We start from the raw sequence: 16,018 nt of genomic DNA, 5'->3' as shown, positions 1-16,018 counted from the left end.
GTCCGGTGATTTGTCTCTGATAAACAGCTCCTTATCTTAAAACATTCCAAGCCCTTAGACAAAGCTTCATGTCTTTAACCAATTACAAGTCAAAGAATCTTTAAACCCACGGTCCAGCTTCGAGATGGTCTACCTTTTCAGTGCAAACCAATGTATGCCTCCCACGTATTGATTTATGACTTTACCTGTAACCTCTGTCTCCCTGAAATGCATAAAACCAAACTGTAACCCAATCACAGTGTGTCCACTTGCTCAAGGCTTCTTGGGCATGGCTCAGGGTCATAGTCCTCAAATTTGGCTCAGAATAAATCTCTTTAAAATTATTTTACAGAATTTGGCTTTTTTTGGTTAACACATAGCATAGCAGGCCAGGGGGTGGCTCACACCTGTAATCCTAGCACTCTGAGAGGCCAAGGTGGGCAGATTGTTTGAGCTCAGGAGTTCGAGACCAGCCTGAGCAAGAGCGAGACCCCATCTCTACTAAAAAAATTGAAAGAAATTATCTGGACAACTAAAAAAAAAAGAAATATATATATATATATATATATATATATATATATAAAATTACCCAGGCATGGTGGTACATGCCTGTAGTCCCAGCTACATGGGAGGCTGAGGCAGAAGGATCGCTTAAGTCCAGGAGTTTGAGGTTGCTGTGAGCTAGGCTGATGCCACAGCACTCTAGCCCGGGCAACAGGGCAACAGAGTGAGACTCTGCCTCAAAAAAAAAAAAAAAAAAAACCAAAAAACCAAACCACATAGCATGGCGTTTGGTGATCGCTAGCATTGTATGTATGTTTCATGTAACACTTATATAGCCCTGCTGAATACCAGGCACCATCCTCATTTAATCCTTACGCCAAGCCTGAAGCAGGCACTATTATGACCCTCATTTTACTGAGGAGGAAAGTAAGACAGAGAGGGGTGATGCTTGCCCAAGGTAACACAGCAACTAAGTGGCAAAGCTGGGATTCGAACTCAATGAATTCGGCTGCAGACTCCATTTTGCTACGCGGCTGTTACAGAATTTACTTATTTCTTATATTTATTGTGCGTATCCCACGCACACCCTGCAGAGTATCCGCTCCGCCAGAAACCGTCCACACCACGCCCCTAGCAGACGGAGAAATAAACAACTTCCGGCTCGTGCTGCTGCTTTCCTGCCTGCGCAGGCGCATCTGGCTGGCCTCCCAGAGACGCCCTCTCCCTGCGCCGATTGGCCATCGCGGATGACTGACGGAGGAGCGGGCGCAGGCGCACCATGCCAGATCCGTGGCCACCGCCTCCATGTTGATAGGCCCCTCCAGACACCTATTGGCCCTGGCTTATGACTGACGGAGACTGAAGCCAATGGAAGAGGAAAACTCCAGGAAGGGGGCGGGCCCCGCGGGCAGTCAAATTTGCGCGGGTTTGGCCCTGGCATAGTCATGGCGGCCTTCCGCGACTTAGAGGAGGTGAGCCAGGGGCTGCTCAGACTGCTGGGCGCCAACCGCGCCGAGGCGCAGCAGCGGCGAGTGCTGGAGCGCCACGAGCAGATGGTGCAGCGGCTGCTGGAGACGCAAGACGGCGCCGAGCAGCAGCTAGGAGGTGAGGGCCGAGGCCTGCGGAGTGGGAGGGGGCAGCCAGATCGTCCTCGACCCCCCTCCCTCCCGGGTTCTCCCATCGGCTGTCCTGCCCCCTTCGTGGGGCCGCCGCTGGGCACTGCCCACTCTGAGCCTCAGTTTCCCCACCCGTGAAATGTGCTTCATGACAACAGCCGCCCCTCCCAGCTTACGGGTTTAGTGGTAAATATAGGAACCCGCAGGGCCTGGCCCCTTCTGAGCTCTCCGTGAGCAGGAACTGGGGGGACTCAGGGTTTGAACCGGAGCTCAGGAGTCAAGGCGCCGGGGTTGAATCTCAGCACCCCCACTTCCCAGCTGTGAAATTTGACGTGCGTTTCTTAATCTCTCTGTGCCTCAGTTTCCTTCTCAGTGCAGTGGTTGAAACAGTAGGCCATCCCTTCTTCCTGAGTTCGTTCAGATGTTTTATGGAACACCTGCTGAGCGCAAGGTACTGGGTGGCAGCAGAGAACATGACAGACAAAATCCCTGCCCTTGGGGCTGTAATGTTCATGGAGTGGGGAGGCGACAGGATAAACAAGAAAAATGGATATGTTAGGAGGTGACAGGCTAAGGAGAAAAACTAGATGGTGTAAGGAGGAGTGGCGAAGTGGTGGGGGCGGGGGCGGGGGCAGCAAAGGCTTTCTGTGCGGATGATGTTTAAACAGGAACATGAAGGAGGTGAAGAAGGAAGGATGATGATAAGGATTAAATAAACATGTGGGTAAAGTGCCTCCTGCTTCACCTGGAGAGAATACTGGATAAATAGTATTTTCATTGGATCTAAGATGCCATTGAATGTAAGACTTACTTAACAGTAAGGGGAAAAAAGCTCTGCTAATAAATATCTTCATCTGGACCAAGAGGGCTAGATCCAGCCTTTCCTGAAGGTGGGAGGGGCTTGCTTAATAGAGCCTTTGACCTTGATTTCAGCTAACTCCTTTTTTAAAAAATTATTTATTTTTTTAAGAGACAGCTGCTTGCTTTGTGGCCCAGACTGGAATGTAGTGGCACAGTCATAGCTCACTGCAGCCTTGAACTCCTGGGCTCCAGGGATCCTCCCTCCTCAGCCTCTCTAGCAGCTGGGACTACAGGCACCACGCCCGGCTCATTTTTCAATATTTGTATAGACAGGGGTCTCACTCTTCCTCAGGCTGGTCTCCAACTCCTGGCCTCAAGCAATACTCCCACCTTGGCCTCCCAAAGTGCTAGGATTACAGGCATAAGCCGCCAGGACCAGCCTATTTTTTGTTGCCCGGGCTGGTCTTGTACTCCTGGCCTTAAGAGATCCTCCCACCTCAGCCTCCCATATGCTGGGGTTAGAGGCATGAGCCACAGTGCCTAGCCTAAGCCGTTTTCCCTCACCAAGCCTCAGTTTCCTCATCTGTGAAGTGGAGCTGCAGATGCATAGCCTCCCCTTGCTGGACTGATGTGAGGTTTGTGGAGGTGATACTTGCACTGCACGTTGCCTTTGATGTGTGGGGCCTGCCCTTAGCACTGCTATTGTCCATGCCATAATTTTTTTTCTTTTTAGACATGAGAATTACCATTTTAAGCATTTTTTAATGTAGAGTTCAGTGGCATTAAGTACATTCACACTGTTGTGCAACCATCACCACCATCCATCTCCAGAACGTTCTCATCTTCCCAGACATAAACTCTGTCCTCTTTAAACACTAACTCCCCATTTCCCTCCCTCTGCCCCCAGCATCCACTGTTCTGCTTTCTGTCTCTGTGGCTTTGACTACTCTAGGAACCTCCTATGAGTAGAATGAATCATGTAGCATTTATCCTTTTGTGGCTGGCTTATTTCATACCAAATAACGTCCTCCATGCTCATCCATGGTGTGGCATGTGTCAGCATATCTTTCCTTTTTAAAGCCAAATAATATCCCATTGTATAGATGGACCCCATCTGGTGTATTCTTTCCTCTGTCAGCGGACACTTGAGTTGCTTCCACCTTTTGGCTCTTTTGAATAATGCTGATATGAACATGGGGGTACGTGTATCTCTTCAACACCCTATGTTCAATTCTTTTTCTGTATTTACCAAGAAGTGGAATCCTGGGATTCAATGGAAATTCAGCGTTTTAATGTTTTGAGGAGCCACCATACAGTTCTCTGCAGCAGTGTCAGTGCCAGGGGTTTGTGATGCCTTTTATAGCCACATTTAATGAGGAGGGCTGAGCTGAGACTTGAATGGCCTATATAGCTGGCCTTGGAGTGGCTCAGGCACAGCGTTCCTGGCAGAGTGCATTGCAAATGCAGAGGTCACAAGGTGAGAATGAACTTGGAGGCCCAGGAAAGTGTGTGGAAGATGAGTGAGCATCGGCTAGACTCTACCAGGCCTGGTGAGCTCCCAGACACAGTTTGCATGTTATTCTAAGTGTGATGTCCCAGGCGGGGTCTTCCCCCCCTCCCTCCCTCCTCCCTCTGCCCCTCCATTAACTCCCCCTCCTTTGATGGTTTGAGGAGAACAGTGTGACTCAGCCTGCCCCAGTTTTAGCGAAGTAGATGAATTTGAGGCCAAGAAGACTGAGCCCCGTCCAGGGAGCCAGGGCTTTGGGTAAGACAGATCTAGTCCCCATCCTGGCTTCGGAGCTGTGTGCCTTTGGGCAAGTCAGTGAACCTCTCTGTTCTTCACCTCCCAAGTAGGGGGAGGAATGAAACCACCCCTGCAGAGGGTTGTTATGAGAGGCACCCAGTAGGAGTTACCCCACGGGCTATCCCATGGCGTATAGTGCACACCCAGGCGACAGAGCTCTGTGATGAATGTTGTGGGGAAGACTTGGTTGTCCCCGGGGCAGGGGGGCAGGCGGACAAGGGGTGGGAAGCCGTGCGAGCCGCCGGAGCCTCAGCTATCCTAACAGGAAACCAGCAGGCACCGTCTGAAGCAGACCAATCAAGGAACAGCAGCATAAGCAAATTATTTAGAAATGTGGAAGTCAGTGCCAGAGAAAACAGCTTAAAGTTGAAAGTGGCCGCCTCAGAGAGGGGGTGTGTGTGTTTACATTTTCACAATCATACACATGTGATACTTTGATGAATAACTAACTGAATATAAGTTTTTAAAAACTTAAACATGGGCCCTTTGGGGAGAATTTTAATCTGCGCCTTCTCCGAGTGGGCAGATTTCTGGGACACTATGGGAAGGAACACAGTAGCCATCTTAAGACTTTGTTTTGTTTGAGATGGGGTCCTGCTATGTTGCTCAGGCTGGTCTCGAACTCCTGTGCAGAACAGTGAACAGAGAGATGAGAGCATGGTAGGGAGAAAGGCAGCTGGTGAGGGTGGTAAACACACTAAAGGGGTCTGGACTTTATCTTGGAGACACTGGGGAGCTAAGCAGGGGAGTGACTTCCCTCTTAGCCTTTAACGTGGCAGGCAGCAGAATGGATTGGCAGGTTGGCTTAGGGAGAGACCAAAGCAGGGGGCAGTGGGGAGGCTGTTAGGTTGGTCCTGGCATGAGGAGGATGAGGATGAGAGCTGGGTGGGAGGACGGGGAGCTGCTGAGCTTGGCTGGCTCATCCGTGGTGGAAAGTGAGTGCTGTAGGCCACTCCTGTAAGGAGCAGGTTTTTAAATTTTTTGGTGTATTTAAATGTGTTTTGGTGAAATGGAAGTAGTGTGCCCAGTCCCCAGTGGAACTCCGCCAGGTGTTCCTTGCGGCACAGGACTGCAGCCAGCAAGTTCCTTATGGACGGGGGCGGCTGACCCACCTCCTCTCTGCTGTCCTGGGGGAAGGACTGACCCGAAGGTGCCTGTTTCTCTCCCACCCTGCAGAGATCCTCGCCATGGAGAAAGAAGTGGCCCAGAATCTTCTGGACGTGAAGGAGCAGGCACACCAGGGGGGAGCGGAGCTGCAGCAGCTGGAAGCCGAGCTTCAGAAGGCCGGAGAGGAGGACGCCAGGCTGAAGGGCAGCCTGCTATATCCTTCCCTGCGTGCGGCCCAGGCTCTGCCTGGAAGCGTGGCTAGAGCCAGAGGCCCAGGCCTCCTTGCACAGCCGGGGTCAGCCCCGGGCAGCCCTCTCTCCAAAGCCAGGGTCCTTAACTCCCATCCTACCCAGCTCACCAGAGAGCTGGAGGAGCTCAAGGAGATGGAGGCAGATCTCGAGAGACAGGAGCGGGAAGTTGACGAAGATACGACAGTCACGATCCCTTCCGCCGTGTAGGTTCCGCGGAAGTGTGTGCGCCTCTGTTTGTGGGTTCAGTCCTGCAGCTCTTGGTTGGAGTTGATGCTGGGGTAACTTCTTTTCTCTTTTTCTTTTTTTGTCTTATAGGTATGTGGCTCAACTTTATCGCCAAGTCAGTAAAATCGAGTGGGATTACGAGTGTGACCCAGGGATGATCAAAGGCAGTATCCTTTTCCTGGAGAAACTGGGGCTCTTGTGCACTCTCGGCGGGGGATGTAAAACGCTGCAGCTGCTGCGGAGAGCAGTGTGGAGGGTCCTCGAACGTGAGAAATAGAATTCCATTAGGGTGCAGCCCGCCCGCCTCCGGGGGTCTACACAAAAGCATGGAAGGCAGGGACCTGCACAAGGATTTGCACACCCGTGTTCACCGCAGCGCGATTCACAGCAGGCAGGGGGTGGCCACAAGCCACGTGTCTGTCAAGGGATGAGTGATGGACACGATGTGGTCCATCCACACATCGGAATGTTACTCAGTTTTAAAAAGAAAGGAAATTCTCACACAGGCTGTAACATGGAAGAACCTGCAGGACATCGTGCTCAGTGACATAAGCCAGTCACGAAAGGACAAATCCTGTGTGATTCTACTCGCAAGAGGTCCCTAGAGTCCTCTGATCCACAGAGACAGGAAGTAGGATGGTGGGTGCCAGGGGCTGGGGAGGGGACAGGGAGTGTTTCATGGGGACAGTGGGGACAGAGTGTCAGTTTGGGAAGACGAGAAAGTTCTGGAGGTGGAGGGTGGTGATGGTTGCACAGCAACACGAGTGTGCGTAGAGCCACTGAACTGCGTGCTTAAAAATGGTTAAAAAGGTAAATTTTATGTAGATTTTTACCACAATTTTAAAAAAGGTAGTACTTTATCAGAGTTTAACTTTTTTCTTCATGAACATTTATTTTCATCTCTAAATAGTTTAAACTTCTTTTAAAGGCAGCGCCCTTTGCGTGGGGGCGGGGGCAGGGCCGAGAGTGCGGGGGTTTCCTTACGACTGCGCCTCAGTCCATCACGGCCCCAGCATCGCCCAGCCCGTCCACCTGGATGGCACCCAGCTCTCCAGCAAGTTCATCAGCGACTATCTCTGGAGCATGGTGGACACCAAGTGGTAGCCCGGAGTGTCGTGGCCGTGTCTCGCTCACAGCGGGACTCTTCTGCGGTGGGATCAGTTTGAAACGAAATCTTAAAATGTAGATGTTTTGTTTTTTTCAAACTGGATTTCTTTTTCTCTCAATTTTGGCCTCAGATCCTGGACTGGCCTCTGCCTGGTCGTGGGAAACTGACTTAGCCGTGCTAAGCCTGTGACATCACATTTGTGGCAACGTGCTGCAAATACCACCACAGTATTCAGTGACACATCCCAGGTATTTGTCATTTTTGATTCAAGGTCAGCTCTTTTTTATCCGTTCAAGGAGTCTCTTTGAGTGTCACGGTGTGCCCAGAACTGTGCCAGGTGCCAGAGACACAGATGCAAGTGACAAGGATCCCCCTTGGTCCACAGAGGATTCAACACAGAAGTAGACGCCGCTCTTGAGCGGGAGAGGGGTCCAGATTGTGACAGGCCCCCAGCTGGAGAGCGTGCGGGTTGCACGGGGACCAGAGCAACGTTTGTGATGGGACTCATGAGGTGTTGCTCATTCGGAGAAGCAGTGAAGGGCGGGTAGATTATGGGATGTCCATTCTGAGGACTCTCCTGCGGCTGTCAAATCCCACTCCTGACACCAAAAAAAAAAGACTAAGTTTGATGAACAGGCGGCAGGGTGCCCGTTAGGGGAGGTGAGTTAAGCGTGGGACAGAGCTGTGTGTCGAGTGTGACCTAATTAAAAGGACAGTTGACCAATCATGGACATTTTTGTGGGGGACGTGGAGTATATAACCAGTTCAGAATCTGGTTTTCCTTCAGGGACCCACTGTCCTCCCCTCCGCTCTCCGAGCCTGTGACTCCGGGGTGGAGTGCACTGGAGACCACTGGTTGCCTCCAGTTAAAACACATTTCCCAGCCTCCTTGTAGTTAAGTTCTGGCCACTGAAATGTACTTAGAAATGTTTTATGAAAGTTCTAGAAAGATCCTTAGAAAGCAAGTATACCTTTTCTTCCCCCTTCCTGTTTCGTAGAATTTGGGGGTGATGGCTGGAGCCTTAGCAGCCATATTGCCGCAAGCAAGGAAGGGTGCCATCCTCTCGGGATGACAGACCCGGGTTCCCTGGTGACAGTGGAGCCAGAGATCAGTACAAACTTATTTAAATGGGGAGATGAGGGGAGCAAACCTAAACTTCTACTTTGTGCAAGCTATTGTTATTGTGGGTTTTCTGATACAAATAGCCAGAATAAATGCTCAGTGATTCAGCATGCAGCCCATGACTGGGGTGGCCAGGGTGCTGTGTCCGCCACTCCCTGGTCCTTGGTGCTCGGGGTGCTGCTACGCAGGGTTAGCTTACAGCCCGCCCGCCTGCCCAAGGGTGGAGAGAGGTGACAGGGTCCCACTGACACCAGGTGCCCCCTGGGCACAGCTTTGCCTGAAACCAGCAGACGTGCATTACACAAGCTTGGACTTGGGTTTCATCACGTCCCTTCCTGCAACTGAATCGTTTACAGTGAGTGCGATTTTTAATCGCCCAGGGGCATTCTAGGCAGACAGAACAATACATCTTTTTCTTTTTTTTTTTTGAGACAGTCTCGCTCTGTCTCTCTAACTAGAGTCCAGTGGTGTCATCGTAGCTCACTGCAACCTCAAACTCCTGGGCTCAAGCAGTCCTCCTGCTTCAGCCTCCAAGTAGCTGGGACTACAGGTGCTACCACCACACCCGGCTAAGTTTTCTGTTTTTTTAGAGACAAGGGTCTTACTTAGGCTGGTCTCGAACTCCTGACCTCAAGCGATCCTCCCACCTCAGCCTCCCAGAGGGCTGGGATCATAGGTGTGAGCCACCGTGCCCGGCGGAACAATATGTCTTAGAGGCATCTGAGCACATCAAGTGGGCACTGAAAATGACCCTCAGAGCTCTTGGGGCGAGGGCCGGCCTCCAAGGAAGGAGGGGTCATTTGTCTGTCCCTGAAATGTCAGGAGAACTTCAGAGGCCCTGCTTCTGGTCTGAGGGCCTGGTTTTAGACATGCAGTTAAGTGTTCATAGAAGCCCTTTGGGGCTGTCTTCATTTTCAAGATTGGTGGCTTTTATGTGACATGAGATGGAAGCAGAGCTGTCGCCTCGCCAACAGCCTCAAGGAGCAGAAGACTGGAACCAGAGCAGGGTTTCCTCGCCTCGGCCCCGGGGATATTGAGCCACGTAATCCTGCTTGGCGGGGTCTGTCCTGGATGTCCTGGGACATTTAGCAGCATCCCGCCCTCCATCCGCCAAACGCCAGTAGCACCTACTCAGCTGTCACAACAGGAAATGTCTCCAGCTGTTGCCTGGTGTCCCTGTGGGGTGAGGGGCACACACAAGGCTGATCACCTGCCTCAGCTGGGAGCCAGTGTGCCAGTCAAGCGTTGACCCCAGGGCTGGCTGAGTAGCTACTGTCACCTTCACAGCCACTCCTGCCAACAGGGGACAGGGTACCCCCACATGCCTGAAGCTGCCAGGGGTAGAGCACACCCAGCCCACGGCCCAGAGTCCCGGGGCGGGAGAACAGGCGTGTTTCCGTCTGCTCATGCAAACAGCGTAGTGGCCGGGAGGGAAGCAGCTGTGTGGGCAGGGGGTGCCCCTAAGATTAGGGCCCAGGGACGGCAGTGTTTGGCTCTGGAAGCCCAGTCTCACCTGCGCCCCTGGCCCCGGGGCCCCCCTCGGCCCACAGGGAGTCAGCTCTCCCGCCCTGAAGGAACGTCCTCGCTTTGTCCCCCACCCCCAGCAGCCTGGGCCTCAGTTTCCCCAAGGAGAAGACAGTGCCATCCCAGGCTCAGAGGAGTGTGCCCACCACCGCTGTCCCCCCAGGCAGGCCTGGGAACTGATGTTGGGGCGAGTGGGAGGGTGAGGAACGCGGCCCAGCAGGCGGGCTGGGGAGGTGCCTGAAGTGGCCCCAGCTCTGCATGCCTGGGCCCTGACTCACTGCCCGGCGCTGGCCCCATGCCTGGGACAGCCTGAGGCCCGCAGCCTCCAGCTGAACCCCTGCTCCACCCCCGCCCCATCTTCCTCCCTCCCAGAGCTGCCCCCGCAGCAACTGCCCTTTCCTAAGTCACAGACGCTCGCTGAGCACCCAGCCCGGGCCTGGCGAGGTAGGGACGAGGTTCCAGGAACCAGGTCACCAGCCTGGCGCCCGTCAAACCAAGTCTCAGTCCAGCACCGACCCAAAGCCCATGGAGAGTATCTGTTTTATAGATGGGGAAACTGAGGCTCGGCAGGACATGGACAACCCTGGAGTCTGGACTCCATACACAGCTGTCCCTGAGCCCTCTCTGGGTTCAGGGTGGTCACATCTAGGATGGGGGTGGGACATTTATATAGCAGCCCCCAGAGGGTCATCTTGGCTTCCCAGAAGAGAAGCAGTCTCCTCTGAGGAGTCGGCCCCGTGTCCTGAGCCACCCAGGCGGGAAGAGGCCAAGCCAGGACTGGCACCTGCGCCTGCGCTTGCTCGAGCCCCGACGGGGACGGAGCAGGCTGAAGCCATGACACTTGAAGGCACTATTGGCAGGTGGCGGGCAGGTCACGTGTTCACACGCCACCCGGCCTGGCTCACGACTGGTATTTCTGGAGAGAAGAGCCCAGGTCACACGGAGTCTAGAGGCCGGACCCCTCGCACTGGCCTCCCACTAGCTGAGTGGCTTTCCCCTGGGGACCAGACTCAGGCATCTTCCCCGAGTAGCCTCGCCGGGAGGAGGCGTGTCCTCAGGACAGCAGCAAGGGGCAGCTGGGGGTGGCCAAGCCCTTTCGTCCAGCCCTCCTGGTTCCCTCCCACACTTCTGGAGGAAGACTGGTTTCCAGTTTCCAGATCCAGAGATAGCTCACCTGTGCACAGGAAGTGCGTGCCCGAGGCCAGATTTGAACCCCGGGTTGTCAGATCTGAAGCCTCGGTTTCCCCTCTGGGCCGGACAGGCTGAGGGGTGCCAGGAAGAGGTTCTCAGGTCGCTGACCTGACAGTGTTGGGTTCCCGGTGCCCCTCTGCAGTCTGGGACTGCAACCTGCAGTTGACTCGCCTGGGCACGAGGCCCCAGGCCCTCCCATGGCCTCCCTTGTTTACACAGAAGTGTGGACTGGACATCTGTGACCTGCCAGGCCACCCTCCTTCAGGGAGCCACCCCTCCAAGGAGGCCGTGACAAGGCCAAGCGAGTGCTGCATGCCTAGCTCTGCGTTATCTTACAGATGAGGAAACTGAGGCATGGGGGTGGAGGGGGGAGTCAAGCTACTAGTCTCAGGTTTCACAGCTGGTATTACAGCTGGTTTCACAGCATTTTACCTGAGCTGTGTGGACCCAGAGCTTGTGCTCTTAATCCCAACCTGAGAACGAGATCATTTCAGTGAGTGATAAATGAGCGAAAGAAAATAAAAACACTATGGAGGGGGAGGGCACTATGGGAGGCCACAGAAAGGAGGTGTCATTTGAGCCCAGACCTGGGCCCACAGGGGACACACGTGTGGAGACAGTGATCTAGGCAGGGGACACAGCAAGTGCAAATGACAGCAGAGATGGCTGGAGGGCAGGGTGCCTTGATTAAGCCAGACCTGTAGTTCACTGTGGGATTTTTTCTTTTATTTTTATTTTTTATTTTTTTTTCAGATTCCCAGAAGGGCCCTAGTGCTAGGAAAAATAAACCTGACATCGGCCTCTCGACACAGGTTGCAGCCCAGTGGCTCCGCCAAAGTGGCTGATCTCACAAGCCCCAAGTTACCCCCACCCAATCCCAGGTGCATCCTGGGAGCCTAGGTGGGGTGTGGGGGGGAGGGCTGGACATGGAGCTGCCTGCCCTGCTCAGTGCGTGTTGAGAACTCACACTCAGCCCTCAGCACTTTCTTATCCCCTCGTCATCATGGAAAATCACTGCCTGCAAGTAGGGGGCAGTGCTGACCCCTGGGTTGGGGGCCAAGGCCAGGCCAGCTGCAGGGCGGGGCAGCCCATCCCCTCTCCCCGCCTCTCCCCTCCCTTCCGTGCCACTGACCGAAGGCTGACACTGCAGACAGCTGTGCTGTGGGATGCTGCCGGGTGGCTGGAAGGGACACCCGGCCTGGGGATAGCCGGGGAGGGGGCGTGGGGTGGGGGTGTGCAGCAGAGGATACCAGCTGGGGATGTCAGGCTTGGGGGGCGGCTTCCTTTCGCCACCCACCCTGTTCTCACTAGAGCTGTTGAGCCCCCGGAGCTGGGGAGGGCAGGACCCCCAGCCCTCACTCTGTCTGCAGGGGTGGCGGTGCCCAAGCTGCAGGCCGTGCCCCCTCCTGCAGAGCAAGCACGTCCGGGTGAGTGGGGGGGCGCTGAGCCCCTAGACCAGGGAGTCGGCAGCGTGTCTCCCCTGGGCGACTCCTTTCAGTCGGGGCCCCATTCTGAAACCACAGAACTGCAGCCACAGAGATCAGAAACCAGCCACAGTGACCCCCTTCCTGTCTGTCTGTAAAGTGGGCAGCTGTCACCGTCCCTCCCTCGGGGCACCATGGTGAGGACGGTTTGTCAGGAAGCTCTGAACACCTGAATGTCTGTGCAGGGTTTTAGGAACACCTTCTTTCACAGAAAACAGCCCAGGCCAGAGACCAGAAACTTCCACCACGTCTGGCCTCTCCCACGGGCCATGTCCCACCCCAGCTGTGCTCCCGGGCCCCCACTTCCCTCTGCCTGGGGACGCCCAGTTCTGCACACTCTCCCATCAGGAGACCCTGGAGCCACCTCCTAGGCACTGCCGTGTTCCAGGCCACCCGAGATCATTTATCCCATTTGCCACTCGGTTGAGCGCTGATTTATTCCAGCAAGCGATTATTGATTGCCGTGTGCAGGCCCCAGCGCTTCCTGTGTGGGCTCTTCAGTTTCACTCCCAGAGGCGTTTTTGGAAGCTTCCCAACACAAAAGGCGGAAGGCAGGAAGGAAGTGCCACCCTGTGGACGCAGGAAAGATGACAGGCCCTGCCTTTGTCTCCAGGCCTGTGTAGAGCCCTCAGCCCACCCCTCTCACACAGCCCAGGAGGCGGAGATTAGCATCAGTGTCAGATGGGGAAACTGAGGCTCTAAGATGCCCAAGTCACTGAGCGAATCAGCGGCACAGCCAGTATATGAACCCAGGCGGCCTGGCCAGTCTGTGCTCTATAATTTTTTTTTTTTTGAGACATGATCTCTCTGTGTCCCACAGGCTAGCGTGATACAGTGACATGATCTCAGCTCACTGCAGCCACAAACTCTTGGGCTCAAGCGATTCTCTTGCCTCAGCCTCCCGAGTAGCTGGGACCACCACACCCAGCTATTTTTTTCCTTATTTTTTGTAGAGATGGGGTCTTGTTACGTTGTCCAGGCTGGTCTCAAACTCCTCACCTCAAGTGATTTTTCTGCTTCGGCCTCCCAAAGTGCTAGGATTACAAGCATGAGCCACTGCACCGGGCCGTAAGCCTTTTTAAGTGCTCACTTAAGTGGCGTTAAGCACATTCACACTGTTGTGCAACTATCACCACCCTCCATCTCCAGAACTTTCTCATCTTCCCAAACTGACACTCTGTCCCCATGAAACACTCACTCCCCGCCCCTCTCCCCAGCCCCTGGCACCCACCATCCTACTTCCCGTCTCTGTGGATCTGACGACTCTAGGGGCCTGTTATGAGTGGAGTCACACAGGATTTGTCCTTTTGTGACTGGCTTATGTCACCCAGCCTAATGTCCCCAGGCTCACCCATTTTGCAGCATGTGTCAGAATTTTCTCCCTTTAAGGCTGAATAATATTCCATTGTATGGAATATTACTTAAACAATATTGAATAAATTAACAAAAATTTAAATAATATTCCACAATGTGGATGCAGCACAGCTTGCTTACCCATTCGTGAGTTGTTTGGACTTTTTTGACCATTGTGCATAATACTCCTATGAACATGGGTGTACAAGTATCCGTTTAAGTTCTTGCTTTCAATTATTTGGGGGAATATACCCGGAGGTGGAATTGCTGGATCGTATGGTAATTGTGTTCTGGGCGTTTTTTGCTGAGGACTCGCCATATCGTTTTCCACTTCATGTTGCCACCGAAACAGCACGAGAGTTCCAATTTCCCACATCCTCCCCAACGCTTTTCTTTGTTTTGTTTTGAATCACGGCCACCCTAGTGACTGCAAGGTGGCATCTCACTGTGATTTTGCCACATTTGGGTTATTTTTTCTTTTTTTTTACAGACGGGCTCACTAGGTTGCCCAAGCGCATCTCAAACTCGTGGCCTCAAGCGGTCCTTCCGTGTAGGTGGGATTGCAGGTGTGTGTCATCACGCCTGGCCTATTTGGTCTTTTGCTATTTATTTATTTATTTTTAGAGATGAGATCCTGCTCTGTCGCCCAGGCTGGAGTGCCGTTCGAGCTCACTGCAGCCTCGAACTCCCAGGCTTAAGCGATCTTCCCGCCTCAGCCTCCTGAGTAATGGAACTATAGGGGTGCACCACCACACCTGGCATATTTGGTCTTTTATACTGAGTTCCCTGTATTAAATTCTTTTTATTTATTTATTTATTTATTTTGTAGAGATGGGGGTCTTGCTACGTTCCCCAGGCTGTCTCGAACTCTTGGCCTCGAGATACTACTGCCTCAAGCTCCCGAGTAGCTGGGACTACTACACAGCAATCCACTGTGCCGGCTTTGAGTTTTATGTCTTAGCATAGCGATGAATTTGATGCACAAAGCCACCACTCAGCGTATCACCCGCCAGGAATTATCGCACCTGCTCGGAGACTGCAGCCTGGGGAAATGTCCCCTTCCTTCTCCCAGGGAGTCCAACCCGTGGACAGAGTGAGGAGATGAGAAAGTTTAGGAAGAAAGTGCACCAGATCCAGCCAAATGGTTCCTTTAAGAAATTTAATTGATCACAGTAAGACATTCAGGCTATAAAAACCTTCTATACAGTGGTTTAAAAAGTGATTTCCCTCCCAAAATGCAACTGATACATACGACACGGACATCATTCCCCTGCAAAGCGTGGCACACAGTCCGGTCCGTGCAAACGATCTTTGTACATAAAGACAAAGGCATCTCAGAGACAGCTGCCCCCAGTGCAGTCACTGAACAAATGCAGCAACCAGGGTTTGCAAAAATAAATAGATTATATATATATATATACATACATAAGTGACAAGGGTTTCAAAGTGCAAATAAAACAGAAAGCCCCGCTATCTGTACAGGGACCTATGTACATGCTTCAGAAAGAGAAAGGCTTCTCGCGGTTTGCTCCAGGGTGGGGCACAGTGTTTCGTCCTCTGGTAGTGAACAATTCGCCAGTCCCCTGTGACATTTCCATGAGGGAATCTCAGGGCGGCTGCCACTGTCTCTTGGATCACCTATGTGACCATAGCATTTGTGGAAATTTCAGAAAGAAGTCTTGTTTCAGAAGTGCTATCCAATGACTGAGATGGGAGGGCTACAGATTGGGGGACATGAGTGGCTAAGTGGCATTTGCATAGAAGTAGAAATGCCAGCCAGACAGACATAAAGAAATAAAGAAAATGGCATTTCTAGATAATCATGACCGTGACTTTGACCTGATTTCTTTCCTCCACAAGTATCGACTCACGGGCTTTCTCTATCCTAGGATCCCATCCCAACACACACGACAGGAACAGTGCAAAATCATAACACAAATGCGAAACTGTCACAATGACACGAGTTCAACCCTGAACTGAGAAAGTGCAAGGAGACGAAAGGAACAGAAGGGTCTGGGGGCGGGAGTGGACGTGAGGCTGGGGTCCAGACGGCCACACCCAGGCTGGAGGATGCTCTGGCAGGGCACAGTCCGCGTGTTCTCACGCGCAAGGTAACGGGTGTCTCAGGCACTTAATAAATATTAAGGGTGACCAGTGACTCAGGCTTTCCCTCCGGGAACTGGAACAGTTTTGGCAAATGAATTGGTCTCGGTTGGTGCCAGCCCGGGCACTGTGGCTTCAACTAGCTCAGTACCGACTACGCCATGAGTCCCTTTCCCGGCTTCAGGAAGGCACACACCCGGCTTGAAAGACACTGAGTGGACCCTCATCTGGGGGTGACAGGGCGGAGTTAACTTGGGCTGTCCAGCGAGGCTTGCAAGGTCGAGGTAAACACATTGACTCCTGAGTGTGGGGGCTCTGCCGACAAACTGGCGCATGCAGCAGTGCC

The 16,018-nt window shown here is 53.1% G+C and overlaps 1 protein-coding gene across 1 annotated transcript; it reads left to right on the top strand.

Annotated features, from left to right (window-relative positions):
- Positions 1–1,394: 1,394 nt before the first annotated feature.
- Positions 1,395–8,125, top strand: SPC24 (SPC24 component of NDC80 kinetochore complex). The gene is made up of 5 exons (XM_045546194.1): positions 1,395–1,587; positions 5,380–5,524; positions 5,660–5,764; positions 5,877–5,953; positions 6,784–8,125. Exons 1-5 carry the CDS (start codon positions 1,428–1,430, stop codon positions 6,888–6,890), a joined length of 594 nt encoding a protein of 197 aa, XP_045402150.1. The 5' UTR covers positions 1,395–1,427; the 3' UTR covers positions 6,891–8,125.
- Positions 8,126–16,018: the final 7,893 nt, after the last annotated feature.

Source organism: Lemur catta, chromosome 1 (genome assembly GCF_020740605.2).
Source record: "Lemur catta isolate mLemCat1 chromosome 1, mLemCat1.pri, whole genome shotgun sequence".
NCBI classification, from domain to species: domain Eukaryota; kingdom Metazoa; phylum Chordata; class Mammalia; order Primates; family Lemuridae; genus Lemur; species Lemur catta.
Note: the sequence above shows the minus strand (reverse complement) of the source record. Positions and strands in the feature narration are given on the sequence as shown.

Coding starts and splice junctions, on each gene's coding strand:
- SPC24 (XM_045546194.1), top strand. CDS start 1,428: ATGGCGGCCTTCCGCGACTTAGAGGAGGTGAGCCAGGGGCTGCTCAGA. Junction 1,588..5,379: donor CGCCGAGCAGCAGCTAGGAG/GTGAGGGCCGAG, acceptor CCCACCCTGCAG/AGATCCTCGCCATGGAGAAA. Junction 5,525..5,659: donor AGGCTGAAGGGCAGCCTGCT/ATATCCTTCCCT, acceptor CTCCCATCCTAC/CCAGCTCACCAGAGAGCTGG.